Source organism: Psammomys obesus, unplaced genomic scaffold, assembly GCF_907164565.1.
Source record: "Psammomys obesus unplaced genomic scaffold, mPsaObe1.curated_primary_1811, whole genome shotgun sequence".
Classification (NCBI taxonomy): Eukaryota; Metazoa; Chordata; class Mammalia; order Rodentia; family Muridae; genus Psammomys; species Psammomys obesus.
This window is the reverse complement of record NW_026593260.1, coordinates 1-17,161: the sequence shown is the minus strand read 5'-3', so window position 1 is coordinate 17,161 and position 17,161 is coordinate 1. Positions and strand designations below refer to the sequence as shown.

The following is a 17,161-nucleotide window of genomic DNA, read 5'->3' as shown; positions in this document are numbered from 1 at the left end:
GATAGATAGATAGATAGATAGATAGATAGATAGATAGATAGATAGATGTTGTTGGTTTCTAACCCAACTCTACCAATTCTCTGGGTAAAACTTTACCTGTGGAAGAATGGGCAGTCTATGCAAAACCCTTCTATTTAAAACAACTCAATCTCCCCAGCTGTGGCATGGAAAGGCAGAGATGATGGTCTAGGCTCTTAGTAACTCTTATCGTATGGCATGGTTTTCATGGGCTGAGAAGATGAGTGGCACAGCTGTGCAGCCATCTGCTTTTTTTTTCAGCCACACCAAAACATCCAATGCCTGGGGAAATAGCCAGATTTCTCTGGGGGCAGTGACAGTACTTGTCTGACACAGAGCTTCGAGCACTGGCTTGTAGAAGCAGCTTTCTTAGTGTCCAAGTAATGCCTGTGATACTTGCAGACTGAGATCTTGAGCTAACAGGATCACTGCTGCACAAACCAAGGTGTGTGTGTGGGGGGGGGGGGGGACAGTAGCTGTCTGAGCCAATGGAACAGGGCTCTTTAACTTGACACCCTGGAAGAAGAGATTCCAGTTGGCTGAGGGCTGATTTGGCAGCCCTGCAAGGACACAGCCAGGCTGCAGTGGCGCCCAAGCCCAGCTGCTGGAGTTCTTGAAATTATTTCTCAGCAGTGGCTAATAAATTAGAGATGAATCAAAGGCCTTTGGGCTCACTCATGGATATGCTCCTTATTAGCGACTCTCAAGCATTCCACTGTAGAGCGGAAGGTTTCCGTGAGGAGCTTTGGGCCTGAGTCCCATGCTCTCCAGTACGGCTGCCCCAAATCCTCTTACCAGAAGCTGCGACAAGCCCTTTGCTAGGACAAGTAAACTGCCTGGCCACTTAGTTCAGTTTACCGCTCGCTTCCTTCTGCTGTAAACACTAGCTCCAATTCCCACTTTAGAAACACTGAACCTTGCTCTATCTCCTGACCATCAGCAAAATGGCCTTGCCTGAAGCTGTAACAGGTATCTCCATTAGAAAACCAGGTTAACTACGAGGGTTCTCTGCAGCAGGACCCCTCCAAGGCATCAGGTTACTCTGCGCAGTCCGGTAAGATAGCCAGTACAAAGACGCAGGAGAGTATTTGTGGCCCATGTGCCTCCTCACGCACCTTGGGCTAAGTACACTTGGCACACACGGCCTTAGGACACCGATGCAGTCTACACTCTCCCCAGCTTCGGGCACCTCTTTCATGGATGTTCCCATACATGCACACAAATCTGGTACCAGACAAGGACTTTTTTTGCTCATATTTTTTTTAATGTATCACAATGAGCAGGAAACATACTTGATGAAATATTTTCAAAGGAGTAATATTCAATTACCATCTACAATCAACTTAACTATGACAACAAAGTTTTTGTGACAAATTTCTTTTTCAGGTTGAGAGTTCCTTGTGGTTCTGTTAGTCTCCATGTATTTTGGTACAGTTCAGGGATCAGCATCGTTTACAGTAACAAAAAAGCTAACAAGACTACATTATAGAAAAAACACCAAGAACATCATTTTTGGTTTCACTTGCTCTATTTTTTTGTTGTTTTTTTTTTTTTTTGTTTTTGTTTGTTTTTTTTGTAGGTTTTTTTTGTTGTTGTTTTTTGTACATTGCAAAGGCTGTTCATATACCTCTTTACCTCAGGGTCACGTTCATTTATGCTTTCTTTCCTACCCAAACTGGCCCCCCTCCCCCCCTGAAGAAAGTAAACAAACAAAACAAAACAAAAACTAGTCAAAGCTTTGTTTCACAGTGGGCAGTATCTCAGCGCCAACAAACAACCAACTCAATTTTATGCTTCTATTTAAAATGTTTTAATTTAATTTATTATTTAAAAAAAATATATGTCCATGAACATCAAGTGCACTGGCTTGAGTCATTGCCTCTCTCCTGCAACTTCCTGCCATGCCTGATAAACTCAGGTTTCAACACGTGCCGCCTGTTTTACTTTATTTTCAATTGTGTAAAACTTTGGCCACATTCATCTTTTTTTAAATAGCTTTTAATTATTAAAAACAAAACAAAACAAAAAAACCAAAAAACAAACTTCCAAGATGCAGTAAGCGTGTGTCTGTACGTGTGTGTTCCTTCTTACGTTTCTTTAGGGAGGGATGGAGAAAGGACGCGTGAAATAACTCCAATTCTGACAGGTATCCTGGTGCTGTATGCCAAGTAGTGTCTAGCATCGAGCCACAGCATGAAGGAACGGGGTGCGGTGGGGTTGGGGGGGGGAATTCCTGCCCTCAGCTAAAAAAAAGAAGTGCCAATGAGAGTTACGGACTAATTTTAAAAGTGAGTTGAGACGGTCTACTCAACCACCCGTTCCAGCAGCAGACAGGAGTAAGCTCTCCCAAGTGAGATCCGTTTAAACAGCTGAGCGCTGTAGTAAGTAAGCTCAGGCTCTGTGCTGCTGTGACACACACTGTGGCCACACGGCCGTGACCGGCTCTTGTCTGCCCTCCGGTCTTCACCATCACTGACTGCTTTGCTATTTCTGGGCTGGTGCTGAGGGTTTCTTCTTTGACGGAACATACATGTGGGTGGCGCGACCGGAGAGGAAAGCTACTCCAGGCTGAAATAGTCACTCACCTCGTTTGGGGAACACGGGTGGGTTAGAAGCATGCTGAGCAGTCCTACCCCAGCCCGCCTTACTGCTGCCAAACACACCCACAGGTCAAGGCATGGTACAGTGAAACACCGATGCCCACTCTGCCTCACAGATGGAAGATGATAGTAGCTTGAAACAGAACAAACAAAAATCACTGGGCAAGGGCTGGCAGGGTTACAAAGAAACTTGAGGTTGGGGGGGTGGGGAGGGTAGAAATTGCACTATTACCAAGCAATATCGTTTTAAAAATAACAGTTTTCAGAGAAGACCTAGCAGAATTTGACAGGTAAAGCTAGTGTTAAACTGTTAACTGGTATCACACAGAGAACCAAAACAAACATTTTTTTCTATAGATACAGACACAGTAACATACAACAGTTAAATGGCAAAAAATATATATATATATTTCATAGAGTTACAAACAAGATAAAATAATGGAAAACAAAAAACTGTACAACTTTAAAATTTAAAAGTGTTCATCTCAAAACACAGGGAGAAATACAAGAATTCTTGTTAAAAGGAAATAGCTATTTAAAACAGTTAAGTGTTTTGCGTACTTGTTTTTGACACCTTATGCTACAACTGGATACTGATATGAATAGTTAAGATGGTATTCTTTTAGTATTTCTACTTTCAAAAAAATTTAAAAAAAAAAAAAGGAATTTGCACTGTGCATCAGCCTAGTTAGAAATATGTACAACAGTTCAGGATCTACTCTTTAACTAAAAACAAATTCATAAAAATAGTCCCGGCTAAAAAAGAAAAAAAAAAAAAGAATAAGAAAAATGACAATTTTCAGATCGTGGAATGCTCCAGTCTTTTGCAAAGTTGATGAGTGGCTTCAGCTCGGGGGAGAAGCCTGGAAGGTGGCCAGCAGAACCTGGATTCACAGTCTTCAAAGTTCCCTTTGAAACATGAGGAAGAGAGTGAGGGCGAGGGACTTCATCACACTTTGGGGACAAGGGACATTGTGTCTGTTGGTGTTTGGCTGTGAACGTGAAATAGCAAAGCATCTATGTGTCTTCAAAACTTAAGTTTTAGCAGCACTAAGTTTTCCTTTCAAATTTCGGACCTTTTTTTTTTTTAAGATGAAAAAGGGTGTGTGTTGCACTGTGTTGTGATGGAGGGATGTGAGTATTAACATAAACACGAGTGCCTCATGCACGTGTTTCCTTTCTCTCTCTCTCTCTCTCTCTCTCTCTCTCTCTCTCTCTCCATTGCTATCTGGCTTTGTTGGCTGCATTCTGGATCACTCGCTGCTCAGACTGCCTAACACAAGGACAAAACTTTGAAGTAAAAAAATGCGTCTTTTGGTATCTGGAATTGTCATTAACGACTGCCTCTCTGAGTGCAGAAGAAGCGCCTGACAACCTGGGAACTCTTTTGTGTTACTCTTTCTTTCTTTTATTAAACTAAGTCTTGTTTGTTTAAATCAGAAACAAATTCTCAAGTAACAAGAACCCTTTCCCCCTTTTCTGCATCAGCAGTGAAAGGGTGTGTCTTTGGATTTTTTTTTTTTTAAAGCATGAAATTTCTTTTTCTGAGAGAGGAAAGAAAAGACACAAACACAAAAACCAAGACCAAATCTCTATCCAAAAAACGTCTTAGAAAGAAAAGCACACAGCCCCAATTACACAGACTGAAACGAATGTCTTAGTTCAAGAAAAGAATATTTGAAGTGTCCACAGATCAAGAGGAGAGGGAGAGGGAAGGAGAGAGACAGAGAAGAGAGAGAGGAACAAGGAGGAGGAGGAGGAAGAGAAGGGGCACAAATAAAAAGCAAAGGAGGGATAAATAAAATAGTCAATACTCAGGGCTACCAGACACAGGTAACTAGAATTAAATGCCTTCCAGAGTCTCAACTCCCCAACCAAAAATAATCTGTGAGGATCCTGATTATCTCTAGAATCCTCTTGAAATGCTTTCTTTAGCTTTTATAAAATAGTTCTACAGCCACCCTCCAAGAAACGAAGGCAGCCACTTTAAGTGGGAGATTAGAAGATGGGAGTTGGGGGGAGTTGGGGGAGAGACAAAGTTGAATTAAGGGACACAAGGAATAGAAGCTTGGGTGAAGCAACAGATTGCAACCTATCCACTAGGTATGAACAAGACAACATCAAATTAGGAGCTGCTGCTGGACCACACAAAAGCTAAATGCACAAAGGGTTTAAGTCTACTGCTTCAGCTCGTTTCCAATGCAGCAATCTACTCAACACCAAAAATGGTCATACCTACCATAAATACAGAAAGTCAGTTTTTAAAACTCTTTTTTTTTTTAAGCTACAAGTCCTCAACACTCTTTGTGTGTGGGTTTTTTTTTCTTTCTTCTGAAAGTGGGAGTGCTTAACTTTTCCCCTTGAAATTGGCTTCAGCAGAAAAGCTATTCTCAAAAATCCCCAGAAAGCTAAAGCAGTTCACATTGTTTTTCTTGAAATACTTTCTGCCCATTTTTTAAATTAACAAAACAAAACAAAAAAAAAATCTTTTCTGGAACGAAAGAGAAAAACAAAACAAAACAAACATATAAAACAATGATTCTGAAAACAGAACAAAGTGTGAGCGATTGACCTGAGAATAAAAACACATTACATTTCTTTTTTTTTTTTTTTCCTTTTTTCTTTTAGCAAGCCATTGGTATCTGAATGCTAAGATAGCAAGGAATTGAAAACGGTAACGAGGTGGAGTGCTTTCCCATACAGTGCATGCCGGGCTGGGCTTCTCTGTGCTATCAAGGTGGGCAGTTCTCAAAGGGGTACAAATATACAAGGGTATAAGCTCCAACAACAATAGGCAGGCCCTGCGGACTTCAGGTTCCCAGACCAATAGTACCTTTAAAAGGGCACAATGTAATAGGGTGAGGGTTTGTGTTTTCTTTCTTTTCTTTTTTTTATATATATTAAAAGAAAAAAAAAAAAAAAAAGACAAGAATGTAAAATCACCGGCATAGATAGGTATATGGGAAAACAACCCACGCTTTTTCTTTTTTTTTTTTCCTTTTTTTTTGTTTTTTGTTTTTTTGTTTTTTTGTTTTTTTGGTTAGAAGCTTTGGAATTGCAGTTAGTCTATTTTTTTTTTTTTGAAATTGGTTTGTTATTAATTTTTTTTTTTAATTTAAATTCATTTGTAACTGTTCATCTTCAAAGCTTACAATCTGAAGGTGTCCGTTCCTACACTGGTCAGACCACTGTCCTTGGGGCAGCTGGGGTCTTTGGGACCCTCTACCGGGCTCGCCGGTCCTTCGGACTTTTGGCTGAGATCCGTGTCAGACTCCTCCGAATAGTCGTCTGTTGGCATCGAGGGCTGAACCCCTGAGGTGCTGCATGAACTTGAGGTAACCGTTGAAGATGAGGAGAGAGGGGGGAAAGAAGGGGGCTTCGCGGCCGAGGCCCGGGAGCCCACTGGCGGCCAGGCCTTCCTGGGGGCGTGGGGGGAAGCGGACGAGGAGGACGGGGTGGCCGACGGGGGAGGGGGGCTGTCGTTTGAGTGAGCGGCAGACTGCGAGGTAGATGCGGTGCTGGGATCGGGGAAGCAGGCGGAGTGAGGTAATAAACTAGGGTGCTCTTTGGCGTTTCTTGCTGCTCTCGTGATTGTTCTGTGTTTGTGCAAGGCCGACTCGAGATGCTGACTCAGCGCTTCCTCCCCGCAGAGCGCGCTCTCGCACGCCAGGCAGTGGAACGAGCCGCCGCCGCCGCCGCCGCCGCCAGCGCCGCCGGCGGGCACGTGGAGCACCATCTCTTGCAGGTTCACCACAGACTGGCCGAAGAAGCAGAGGGACTTCAGGTGGCTCCTCGCCGCCTCCTCGTCGCCGAAGCCCGCCTGGCACTTGCGGCAGACCAACTTGTACTGCACCTTTGGGACAATGAAGGGGTCACAGAGGGAGTCCGCACTTTTGCTTTCTGCTTCTGGCTCTTCGGGGGGTTTCGGCAGGAGGGGGGACACCTCGCGGGGGACGTTTTTCTGCTCTTCTGGTTTGGGGGATTCTTTGGCAGGGTCTTTGTCTGGGGAGGCAGCCCCCGGGGGGACTGGGGTTTGGCTTGCTTTGGGCTGCTGCTGCTGCTGCACTTTTTGCTGCTGCTGCTGCTGTAGTTGCCGCTGCTGCTGCTGCTGCTGCTGAATAGCCTCCTGCAGGCTCTGCTGGTATTGCTGGTACTGCTGCAGTAGTGAACCTGGAGACAGCCCCATCAGGGCCTGCGACAGGGCAGGGCTGTAGGGGAACAGGCCTTCCATGCCGTACATAGGCTGCAGGTACCCGCTCTGCAGGGCGCCGGGGATCTGGGGGGCATAGTAAGGAGAAAAGCCTGGCACGAAGTAGGGGAGGAACTGGCTCGTGAGCAGGGCGGTGGGGTCTGAAGTCAGGGCCGCCTGCAGGGCCTGCAGCTGAGCTGGGTCCACCGCGTACTCCATGGCGGGCAGCGGGGCCGAGATGGTGGCCGTGGCCGCTGTCGGGGCCTCCCCTTTCTCCTTCTTGGGGACGGGCAGGGGGTCCCCTTTCCCTTTGTGCGCCTTCTCCTTCTCCTTTCCTTTCTCGCCATCTTTGTCCTTGCGCGGCTGCTGCAGGGGGAGCTGCGGGGTGGGTATCGGCTGGGCTGCTGGCGGCGGCTGCGGCTGCTGGGCTTGTGGGGGTTGCTGAGGGGCCATCGCCATGGTGGCTTGTGCTGGGGTCGGGGAACTCAGCGAGGCCGAGGACGGTTTATTTGGTAATCCAGACGTGGGGAGGCCAGGGGAAGGAACTGTTGTGCTGGGCAGACCCATCAGGTTCGGTTTAGGAGACGTTAAAGCTAAAGGGAATGGAGACAGAAAGAAAAAAAAAAAAAATCAAGCGTCAGTCCACAGGGGCGGTAGGTCACAAGCTCGAGGCGTCGCACCCATGTCTTTGGCACCAACACGGATGGATGTTTAAACCTGAAGGGCCCTCTCCGAAGACTACCCTGCCGCGATCAGGGTTAGCTGGCCATGCTTTTTTTTTTTTTTTAATCAAGACACAGGTGTGGATCAGCTTGCGTGCTTCTCCACTTAGGAAAATGTGTAGCATCTCTCTACCCAAGGGCAGCACGCACTAGCCCACCTTTCCTTGTCGTGTATTTCCATTCATTTTGCCCGGCACAGATTAGTTTCTGGCACCCGGGACTCAGGTAAACCAAAGCTGTGGTCAAAGTGCTGAAGAACTAGTATGGCCACAGGAGAAAACCCAAGCAGGACTCCAAGGCCCCAGGAACAGTCACAACAGCGTCTACACGCGGCCTCAACGTCTGCACCACTGCATCTGAGTGGACGCCTTAGGAGAGCGAAGAGAAGATGAACGAGAAGATAGAGGAAGAGCCTGGGAAGGAAGAAAACACGTCATTCCGGGGAAATGGCTCCAGGGCCTCGGTTCTGACGCGCAGCAGTAATTCCCCGGGGCAGAATTCTACCCCCTCCAGCCTCTGTGTAAACGATACACAACACGGCCTGTGGGGTTACAATCTGGGTAATACCCTCCATTCCCAAGGTACCTGGGCCTGTCCCAGTCACTTCTCTGTGTTTGCTTGCCGGCGATCACAGACTATATAATCCTGAGACCATCCAACGAACAGTCCTGTCTATCTCTGAGCTCGCTCAACCCTAACCTACCACTACACGCAAAAACTTTACCCACCCCGGGGCCTAAGAGCCTCTGGCCTTCACAGCTGTGCCCAGGGCGATGGGACAGAGTACTGCAGCGGACAGGGCACCAAGCCCCAGCTGTGACAAGATGGCGGGTGCTGAGAAGGAGCAGGGTTCACAAGTGGAAAATGCCAAGAAGACATAGACACCTGATAACGCAGACCCCGTCCACCTCCACGTTTGCCACAGGCCACTTCACAGCTCCTGAGTATTTCACCAGGACCACCTTCTCCCAGAAAGCTGAGGTAGAGGTTGTGTAGCATGACACCATCTTAATGGGAGCTGTGGGGGGGGGACGACACCAATGCTTCAAAGCCCAGAGTTGGATGAAGACTGTGCCAGCTCAAATGATACAGCGTATCAAAACCTCCACATCAAAGAAGAGCAGGGTTGCCAGTCCCAGGAAGAGCCACTGTGGGCAACTTAACATACACTGGGGACTGAGACTAGCTAAGAAGATGTGGCTGGCTACCGAGGAAAGTTCAAAGGCCTGTTGGCTAAACTGGCACAGGTGAGGCAGAGTTGGGGTTACGAACTCTAAGCTTCGGGCATGACTTTCTGTGTGGCGGTAGGCAGCGGGCCTGTCCAGGAGGAACGCCTGTGGATTTGCCCACACCCATGGCTTCCAGAGAAAGATTCAGGTCAGGAGGCCTTACACAGAGACCGTGTGTATTCAACTGATGGACTACCAAGAGATCCAGACTTTAAGGAACACTTAACTGAACCCCTGCCATTTACCAAGTCCTGCACTGGCCTCACTCGACAGCCGCTCAACGCGCCCTCGCACTGTTGCTGGGGCGCTGGCTTTCTGATCTGGAAGATCAGAACTGGGCAAGGCACTTCATCCCCCTGCAACTCAGTGACTGTGCAGTCAGACTGACCTTGTGCGGGTTACATCAGATGTCTGACCTTTGCTTCCCTTCTCGGAACCTCGGCCTTCTACAGTGGAAGGTTGCAGGGATGAAACGAATGGCCGCGTGGTAAGAGCTTAGCCTCAGGCCTGGCGTATAGCATCTGACTGATAAACACAGGTTCCTTCCCTTCCGTGCCAGATCCGGAGCTGTTTGCAAGCTGCAGCAGATGTGGCGGCTGGCAACTTTGGCACATCTGGCTGCTCTGATGGTGAGCATGCCTCTCTATCCCTACTCTGCTCTAAGTGGTCAGAACCTGGGCAGCGCAAAGAGCTCTTGGCTGACTGGCTCTTGCTGGGTGTTGTGGAAGCACTGGGAGCCGGGAGGCCTGGGCTCGGGAGCTCTGGCTCCTACCCTAGCTTGCTGAATGGCCTTGACCTCTCTGGGCCTCAGATTTCTCACCTGTAAAACAAGGGTACGGCAGACATTCTAATTCTGCTTTGAAATTTTTATTATCACATGTGGGTGTGTGGAATCACATATAACATATAGTGGCACTGTGAAAGCCAAAGGACATCTTTTGGGAATCAGTTCTCACCTTCTGCCCTGTGGAGGCAGGGTCTCTCTTATGTCTGCCCAGCTCTACCCAGGTTAGCTGGCCCATAGCTTCCGGGTCAATCTCCTGTTTCCACTTCTCATCTGGCATTTTGGGATTACAGATATGCGCCAACACATTGGCATTTTTATGTGGATTCTGATCTCGGTCATCAGGTTTGCACGGCAAGTGCTTTTACCCAGTGAGCCATCTTGCTGGTCCCAATACTCTCATTTTTTTTTTTTTTTTTTTTTTTTTTTACATCATTATATATACTAGGCCTTCCTGCCACTATCCTGGGCTGCAAGGAGAGTTCAAATGCCTGGCCACTTCTCAGAGTTTGTTTTCAGGTTTATGCCTTGCTGGCTTCAGCATCAGTCTGTGTATTTACACAAAAACCCCTGTCCTGAGGCTTTCTTTTCTAGGTCCCATTGGTAAGAAGCTGAGCGCAGGAACGCAGTAGCTCATCTTCTGTTAAACACCACCAAACTTACTATGTTAATTTAACCCGGGACTTCTCTGGGAAATGAGCAACAGGAGCTTCAAGCCTTGGAAAGCCAAGGCGGTGCTGTGATGGGCTAGAGTGTACTAGGGAGCACACGCCTTTGTAGTCTGGACTTACTTGCTAGTGTGTGCCTAACCCTTACAGGATGCTTGAGAGAAAGGACCAGTCTAAGAGGGACAGCTGGATCCAAGAGAAGGCGGCTGGAGACAGATGAGGAGAGCCAAAGGAACATCTGCCAGAAGAACTGCAAAAAGTCCCCATCTTTCGGAGAGGCCATGCAAGCAGCAAACGTGTGTGATTCCAGATGAGCAAGAGAGAGGGGAGGGAGAACAAAAGGGTAGATGGGATCCCTAGCGTGCACGTTAGTCACATATCTGAAAGATTAAATGTGTTCGCGTCTAAACTTAAAACTACATCACCCAGTACGAGGTTCCTGGTCGGTGAATCCAAACCAAGTCCCTGTAGGCACTAGTCACTGTTCTGAAGACAAGAGAACCCTCGGAGGAGGCACCCAGCACATAAGAGCGAAGTCCTGCTCTCAAAAACGTGGGTGAGGCTGCAGGTGTGAGGGCAAAGGGCTGATTTCAATCCTCTCCAGCCAGCTGCTACAGGACTCAACATACAGACCTAGCTAGGAAATTCCACTGTCTTCTAGTGATAACGGCCACACAGGCGGGATCACATGACCGCAAGGTTTGCCACTCCCTGGAAACTGGTCTAGCAGAGGATTCTCAGTAACAGACAACCACCAAAGTGACCTCAGGAGAGACTTGGAAGCGGACACTTCCATCCCCAAGCAGGACAGTCCAAGGAATCCAGGTGCCCACTGGCTCCGGGGACGCCTGCCTCACGCTTGCCCGCCCCACAGTGTGGGAAACCACATTAGAGGACCGAGCTTCTCCCAAGCTCTGAAAACCATCAGCTGGGGCCAGACCCACCTGTGTTGGATGGAGTGAAGCCTGGCAGGGAGGGGCTGTTGAGGCCGGGGAGCAACACGGGAGGAATGCCCTGGAGCGCGGGATACGTGGTGGGAAGGTTAAGAGCCTGGAGGGGCGCGTTGTCAAACATCCCTTGCTGCTGGGCTGCCAGTCCAAGGACCTCGTTCGCCTTTTTAATCCGGTCCAGCTCCTGCTGAGCCATCAACTGACGGACAGTGGCTGGGTCAAAATATTCTTTCTCCTTGTCCAGCTGGCTTCCAATGGTGTCCTTGACTTTGGAGATATGCTGTTGGGAAAAGATATGGTCACGTACAGACAGCCGCGCGCTGTACTTGACACCACACAAAGTGCACTCTGTTTTGGGTCCCTCGTAACTCGTTTGGTTTATACCAAAATGCTTGGCCATGCTTAGCTTGGACTTCTTCTCTTTTGCCCGGGCATTCTGGAACCAGACCTGAACAACTCTCTTTGGCAGTCCGATGTCATTGCCCAGGACCTCACACTCTAGCATAGTGGGTGTCCTATAGTCATTAAAGCATGACTTGAGGACCTTCAGCTGCAGATTGGTCATCTGGGTGCGGAAACGCTTCTGCCCGGGGCGATCCCCGTTGTCACCGGACTTGCCGGCAGACCCGCTGGCCCCAGGGCTGGGGGAGCAGGGGTCTGCGAGGCTTGAGGTCTCGCTGTAGTCCACTGTACCTTCATTGTCGTACTCCTTGCTGTAAAAGCTCGGGGCGGGGCTGACCAGACCAGACGACAGTCGGTCTTCATACTCGGACATGGCCATCATGGCTGCTTTGGTCAGCCCCTCGTTAGGCGCAGAAGATTTGGTTTCGGTCGCTATCCCCGTGGCGCTGTCGTTATCGGCGTTGCCCTCGTCCCCCGTCGTGGTGTCGGTGATGGCGGTGTTGACCGAGGAACAGTCGTCGTTGTCCAGCTTCGTCTGGTCGAAGTTCAGATTCACCGAGGACATGGAGGGGCTCTCGAAGTCTTCGATCCCCTCCACCTTGATGGAGGAAGGGCTGAGGAGGGTCCTGGGGGACAGCTCCATGGTCTTGCTCACCGGCGACAGGGGCACGCTCTGGCCGTCACCACCGCTTGGGGGCAGGTGGGAAAAGCTCGTTCCGTCGAAGATGTCCCCCTTCATCTGGAGCCCCCCGTCACAGTCCAAGAGCATGGCGGACAGAGTCAGGTTGTAGCCGGCCCTCTTGGCTTCGTGCCAGTGCCGAGACCGGATGTGCGCCTCGAGGGCCGTCTTGGCCTTGAACAGCGCCCGGCAGAAAGGGCATCTCCGGTGCGCCTGCGCGGGGCCCACGGCCCGGAACTGGCCTTTCCTTTCCCGAGCTCGCGTGTTCTGAAACCACACCTGCACCACGCGCTTCTTGAGGCCCACCTCGTGCGCGATGTGGTCCAGCATCTTCCGGGTCGGGTTGGAGTCCAGCAGGTACTTCTGGTAGAGGATCTCCAGCTGTTCCGGGGTGATGGTGGTCCTCAGGCGCTTGTCCCTCTGCGGCTCCTCTCCCCCGGTCCCGCTGTCGTTTTCGCCGGGGCTGGCGCTGGCCTTCTCCTCCAGCTTCCTCTTGAGCGTGTTCATGGTGGAGGTGGGCGTGGAGGGGGAGGTGGCGGAGCTCGCCGGGATCTGAGGGATGGCCCCCGACAGCAGCTGGCTGGCCAGGAGCGGGTTGCTGGGGTCGAACAGCATGAAAGGCATATCCAGCGACCTGTCCAGAAACTGGGGGTGGATGAACTGGTTCTGCGCGCTCAGGAAGTGGAGCTGCTGGTGCTCCTGCCAGTGCTCGAAGGACGGGAACGCCAGCTTGCACTGGTCACACTGGTAGGGGATCAGCTGAGGAGGTAGGTTGGCCAGCTGCTGAGGGGTAGACGTGTGCAGGGGCTTGAGGGGCAGGTGGGAGAGCTGAGAAGGGCTGGGGCTCGACTGGGGGAGGGGACACTGCGGAGGGGGCGCCTGCGGAGGCGGCTGCGGCAGGGAGGGGGCGGCCAGCTGGGGGAGCTTGGGCTGCGGCGCGTTGGTCTTCGGCTCCGGCTGCTCTGGCTGCTGCGCCTCCGGCTTTGGCTGTCCTTGCTTCTCCTGGGTCTGGTTCGGCTGCGCGCTGGGGGGGTCGGCCTGCTTTGGCTTCTCGTCGCTGCCGGCCTCTGCTTTCGAGCTGAAGGCGGCCAGGTCGTCGGCCTCCGCCGAGAGCTGCAGGAACGCGGAGGGCGCTGCAGCGGCCGCTGGCGCCGGCGTGCTGTAGGCCTGGGAGGGCATGGGGGTGCTGCAGGAGGAGCTGGTGGGGGTGAGGATCTCCATGGCATCCATGGAGTCCTCGTTCTGGCTGTCGTCCTGCCCCTCCTCGTCCTCGTCCTTGTAGCACAGCTTCTTCTGGTGTTTGATGAGATCGAAGATGCGCTGGAACACGAGGCTGCACTTTTTGCACTGGTAGTTGAGGTTGCTCGTCCGAATGTACCTATCGTTCGTGAGCTCGCGCCGCTCCCCGTCCTTGCCCTCGCCCTGGTTCTCGTAGTTTTTCCTGGCCTTCTGCCGGGCGTTTTGGAACCACACCACTATGACCCGCGTTGGCAGGTTCAGCAAGTTAGAAAGCTGCTCGAATTCGTCGTCCTTTGGGTAAGCGTTGGCGTCGAAGAAGTCCTGGAGGACTCTGAGCTGGTAGTCGGTGAACCTGGTCCTCGACGACCTCTTGCTCCCCCAGTACTCCTGCTTCTGCGGCTCTGGCGATGGCGGCCGGGAGTCGATCTTGAGCTCCTCCAGGCTGGTGATGGGAGGGTTGCTGAAGTTGTACGGGGAGTCCTTGTTGCGCTGGCGCTCCTTGAAGAGGGTGTTCCTGAACCAGTGCTTGATCACCTTCTGCGGCAGGCCCGACTTGTCCGCCATCTCCTTGATCTGCTCCTCGCTGGGCGAGTTGTTGATGTCGAAGTACTGGCGCAGCACGCGGAGCTGGTCGTCCGTGATCCTGGTGCGGGGCCTCTTGTTCTGCTGCTGGAGCAGGGTCGGGTTGAGCTGGTGCTGGTACAGCTGCGCCAGGTCGGCGGGCAGGGGCTCCACGGGGCCCAGCTGCGGGGGCAGCTGGGCAGGCAGGGTCTGCAGGGGCAGCGTCTGCATCATGAGCGGCGAGAAGATGGGCAGCTCCATGGGCATGGAGAGCTGGGTGAGGGGCACGGAGGGCTGCGCCGGGGCGATGGTGGGCGACGTGATGGGCGGGGCCGAGGCGGGGATGGCCGGCGTGGGGGCCGGCTGGGGGGGCGCGGCGGGGAGCGGTGGCGGCGGTGGCGGTGGCGGGGGTGGTGGCGGCTCCGGGGTCTGCGGCCTCAGCGGGTACAGCTTGTCGTAGTGCTCCCGGTACCGCTTGGCGAACCTCTCCAGCTGCTGGAAGGGGAAGTAGTTCTGGTGCACGTGTTCCTGGTGGCTCTTGAGGATCAGGATGTTGGAGAAGAGCTTGCCGCACGAGTCGCACTCCAGCTTCTCCGGGCTCTCGCCCTGCTCCGTCCTGCCGTTCTTCTTCTGGACCTTCTGCTTGTTCTCGTTGTACTGGATGACCAGCTCGAAGCCGAAGTTCTCCAGCAAGGCCTTGGTCGCGTTCCCTCGGGCGTCCGAAGCGATGCGCGGAGGCAGCATGGAGCCCTCAGAACCACCCCCCGGTGCCAACTCTTTCTTCTCTTTGGCCTTCAAGGCATCCGGCAGTGATTCCTTTGGTCCCGTGGTCCCTTCCGGCCCCTCCGGCCCCTCCCGCTCTCGCTGGCCTTCCTTCTCCTTTTCTTTGACGACCAGTTTGTTCTTCTTCTCGGGGTGCGCGCTCGTCTGGAGGAGGGCTGAGTGACTCTGGGGAAGAGAGAGCTGAGGCGGCGGCTGCGGCTGCGGCTGCTGCTGCAGGATCTGCTGGTGGCTCTGCTGTGGGATCTGGACCTGGGCTTTGAGATCCTCCAGCAGGCCCGGGCCTGACCCCGTCAGCGTCAGCGCCCCGCTGGTCACCGGCAAGCTCACCTCGGGGTTGAGCTGGAACTCGGCACTGGGGATGTAGAAGGGGAAGAGGAGGTGCTGCTGTTGCTGCAGCTGGAGCAGGGTCTCGGTGGTCATGGGGAAGTGGGGGAGCAGAGTGGGGTTGAACAGCTGGGACTGGATCAGGGCCGCCTGCTGCTGCAGCTCCTGCTGCAAGTGGGCCTGGACCTGGGCCTGGGCCTGGGCCAGCGTCTGCGCTTGCTGCTGCTGCTGCTGTTGCTGCTGTTGCTGCTGTTGCTGCTGCTGCTGCTGCTGCCTGGATGCGATCATATCTGCTAACTTCTTCCGGTTGGCCTCCTTGGGCTCCGCGGGGGAAGCGAGGTTGGCGCCGATGGGAGTCCCCAGCGGCGGCATCACCACGCTCTCCGTGGGCACCTGGCTCAGCAGGTTGGAGCTCGGGGCCACGGCAGCACCGCTCGGGTTGGTGGTGGTAAAGGTGTTGGCGCCGCTGGTGCTCACGGGGCTCGGGGTCGAGGAGCTGAGGGACACACCGCCGCCGTTGCTCCCGGTCCCGTTGCTGCTGCCGCCGCCGCTCGCGGCTTCCAGCTTGGCTGCCCGGGCCTTGGTCTGGTGCAGCACCGACCTCATGTGGATCTCCAGGGTGGAGCTCTGGCTGTAGGCCACGTTGCAGGTGTTACACTTGAATGGCTTGTTGTCCGGGCTGCTGGTGGGCTCGGGCTGGCCCGTGGCCGACTCCTGGAGGGCCCTCTTTAACTTATGCAGGTGCGAGACGGAGTTGTAGTGCACCAGCAGGATGTTCTTCTGCGTGAAGGATTCCTTGCAGACGGTGCACTTGTAAGGGCGAGAGGGATCCAGAAACTTCTCCATGGTGAAGTTGGGGCCCTTCCTGAAGGGCAGCGCTCTTTTTGGCTCTGAGCCCGAGTCTTCCTGCACCGACCCGGAGTCGCTGCCCGTGGGGCTCTGCTTATCTTCCAGGTCACTCTCCTCCTCCTTGTCTTCTTCGACAATTATGGTGTGGTCTTCGGCCAGCGTGGGGTCCCCCATCGCCAGGAGGTCCCCGTTGGCTAGGAGCCCCCCGTAAAGCTGCTGGATGTCGGCCTCGCTCAACTCCAGGTGGCTTGTCTCCAGGTGTTTTTTCAGAGCCTGGAAAGTCCGGAAACTGCGCTGGCACAGGCAGCACATGGTGGCGGCTCGGATCACGTGGTACTGAGAATGGAGCTGCAGCTTTTCAACGGTCTTGAAAGCCAGGCTGCACTGATTGCAGCGGTACTTGTACACGTGGCGGTCTGACACGGGCAGCTGGGGCCTCTTGGCGTGCACCTCGTTGAAATGGGTCTGAAGGGCGGCGGAGGTTTTGAAAACCTGGTTGCACCCTTTCTTCCAGCACAGGAAGCCTGAGTCTTCCCTCACGCAGCTGGCGTCTACGGAAGAGGGCTTCGAATCTCCACTGTGCTCTGTGCTTGCAGGCGGTAAGATGTTCTTTCCCAGATCCTCTGAAGTTTCTGTAAAACACAAACACGTCAAAGCCCACAGGTAGAGAAGGCTTTGTTTCCAGGGTGGCACCCAGGGCCGACTACCTAGCCAGGCTTTATGAAACACCCAGCTGAGTGCCAGAGTCCCTCCACAGGGCCGGAAGGATACGCACGTGAGCAAGGTCACATGAAAAGGGAGGAACAGGAGGATATACACAGGCCCACTTCATCACGGACCTGTGACATACACACCTAACAGTCTTGAAAATAGTGTTTAACCGACCCAGAAGCCTCGGTCTCATAAAAAGTTGTTTGAAGGTTACCGTTTGTTTGTTTGTTTTACTTTTTGATTTTTCAAGACAGGGTTTCTCTGTAGCTCTGGCCATTCTGGAACTCCTGTTATACAGACCATGCTGGCCTTGAACTCACAGAGATCCACCTGACTTTGCCTCCCAAGTGCTGGGATTAAGGTGTGCTGCGCCCTCCCCCTCCCATGAAGGTTACCAATCTTGTGGTACCATTTATGGTCGCTTTTATGTTATATATATATATATATATATAT

The 17,161-nt window shown here is 52.5% G+C and overlaps 1 protein-coding gene across 1 annotated transcript; it reads right to left on the bottom strand.

Moving 5' to 3' along the window:
• Positions 1-1,272: 1,272 nt before the first annotated feature.
• Positions 1,273-16,630, bottom strand: LOC129683545 (zinc finger homeobox protein 3; the record flags this gene model as incomplete). The annotated part of the gene is given in 2 exon segments (XM_055616257.1): positions 1,273-7,400; positions 11,155-16,630. Coding segments are annotated over 2 exon segments (7,110 nt in total), but the record flags the coding sequence as incomplete, so codon positions are not given.
• Positions 16,631-17,161: the final 531 nt, after the last annotated feature.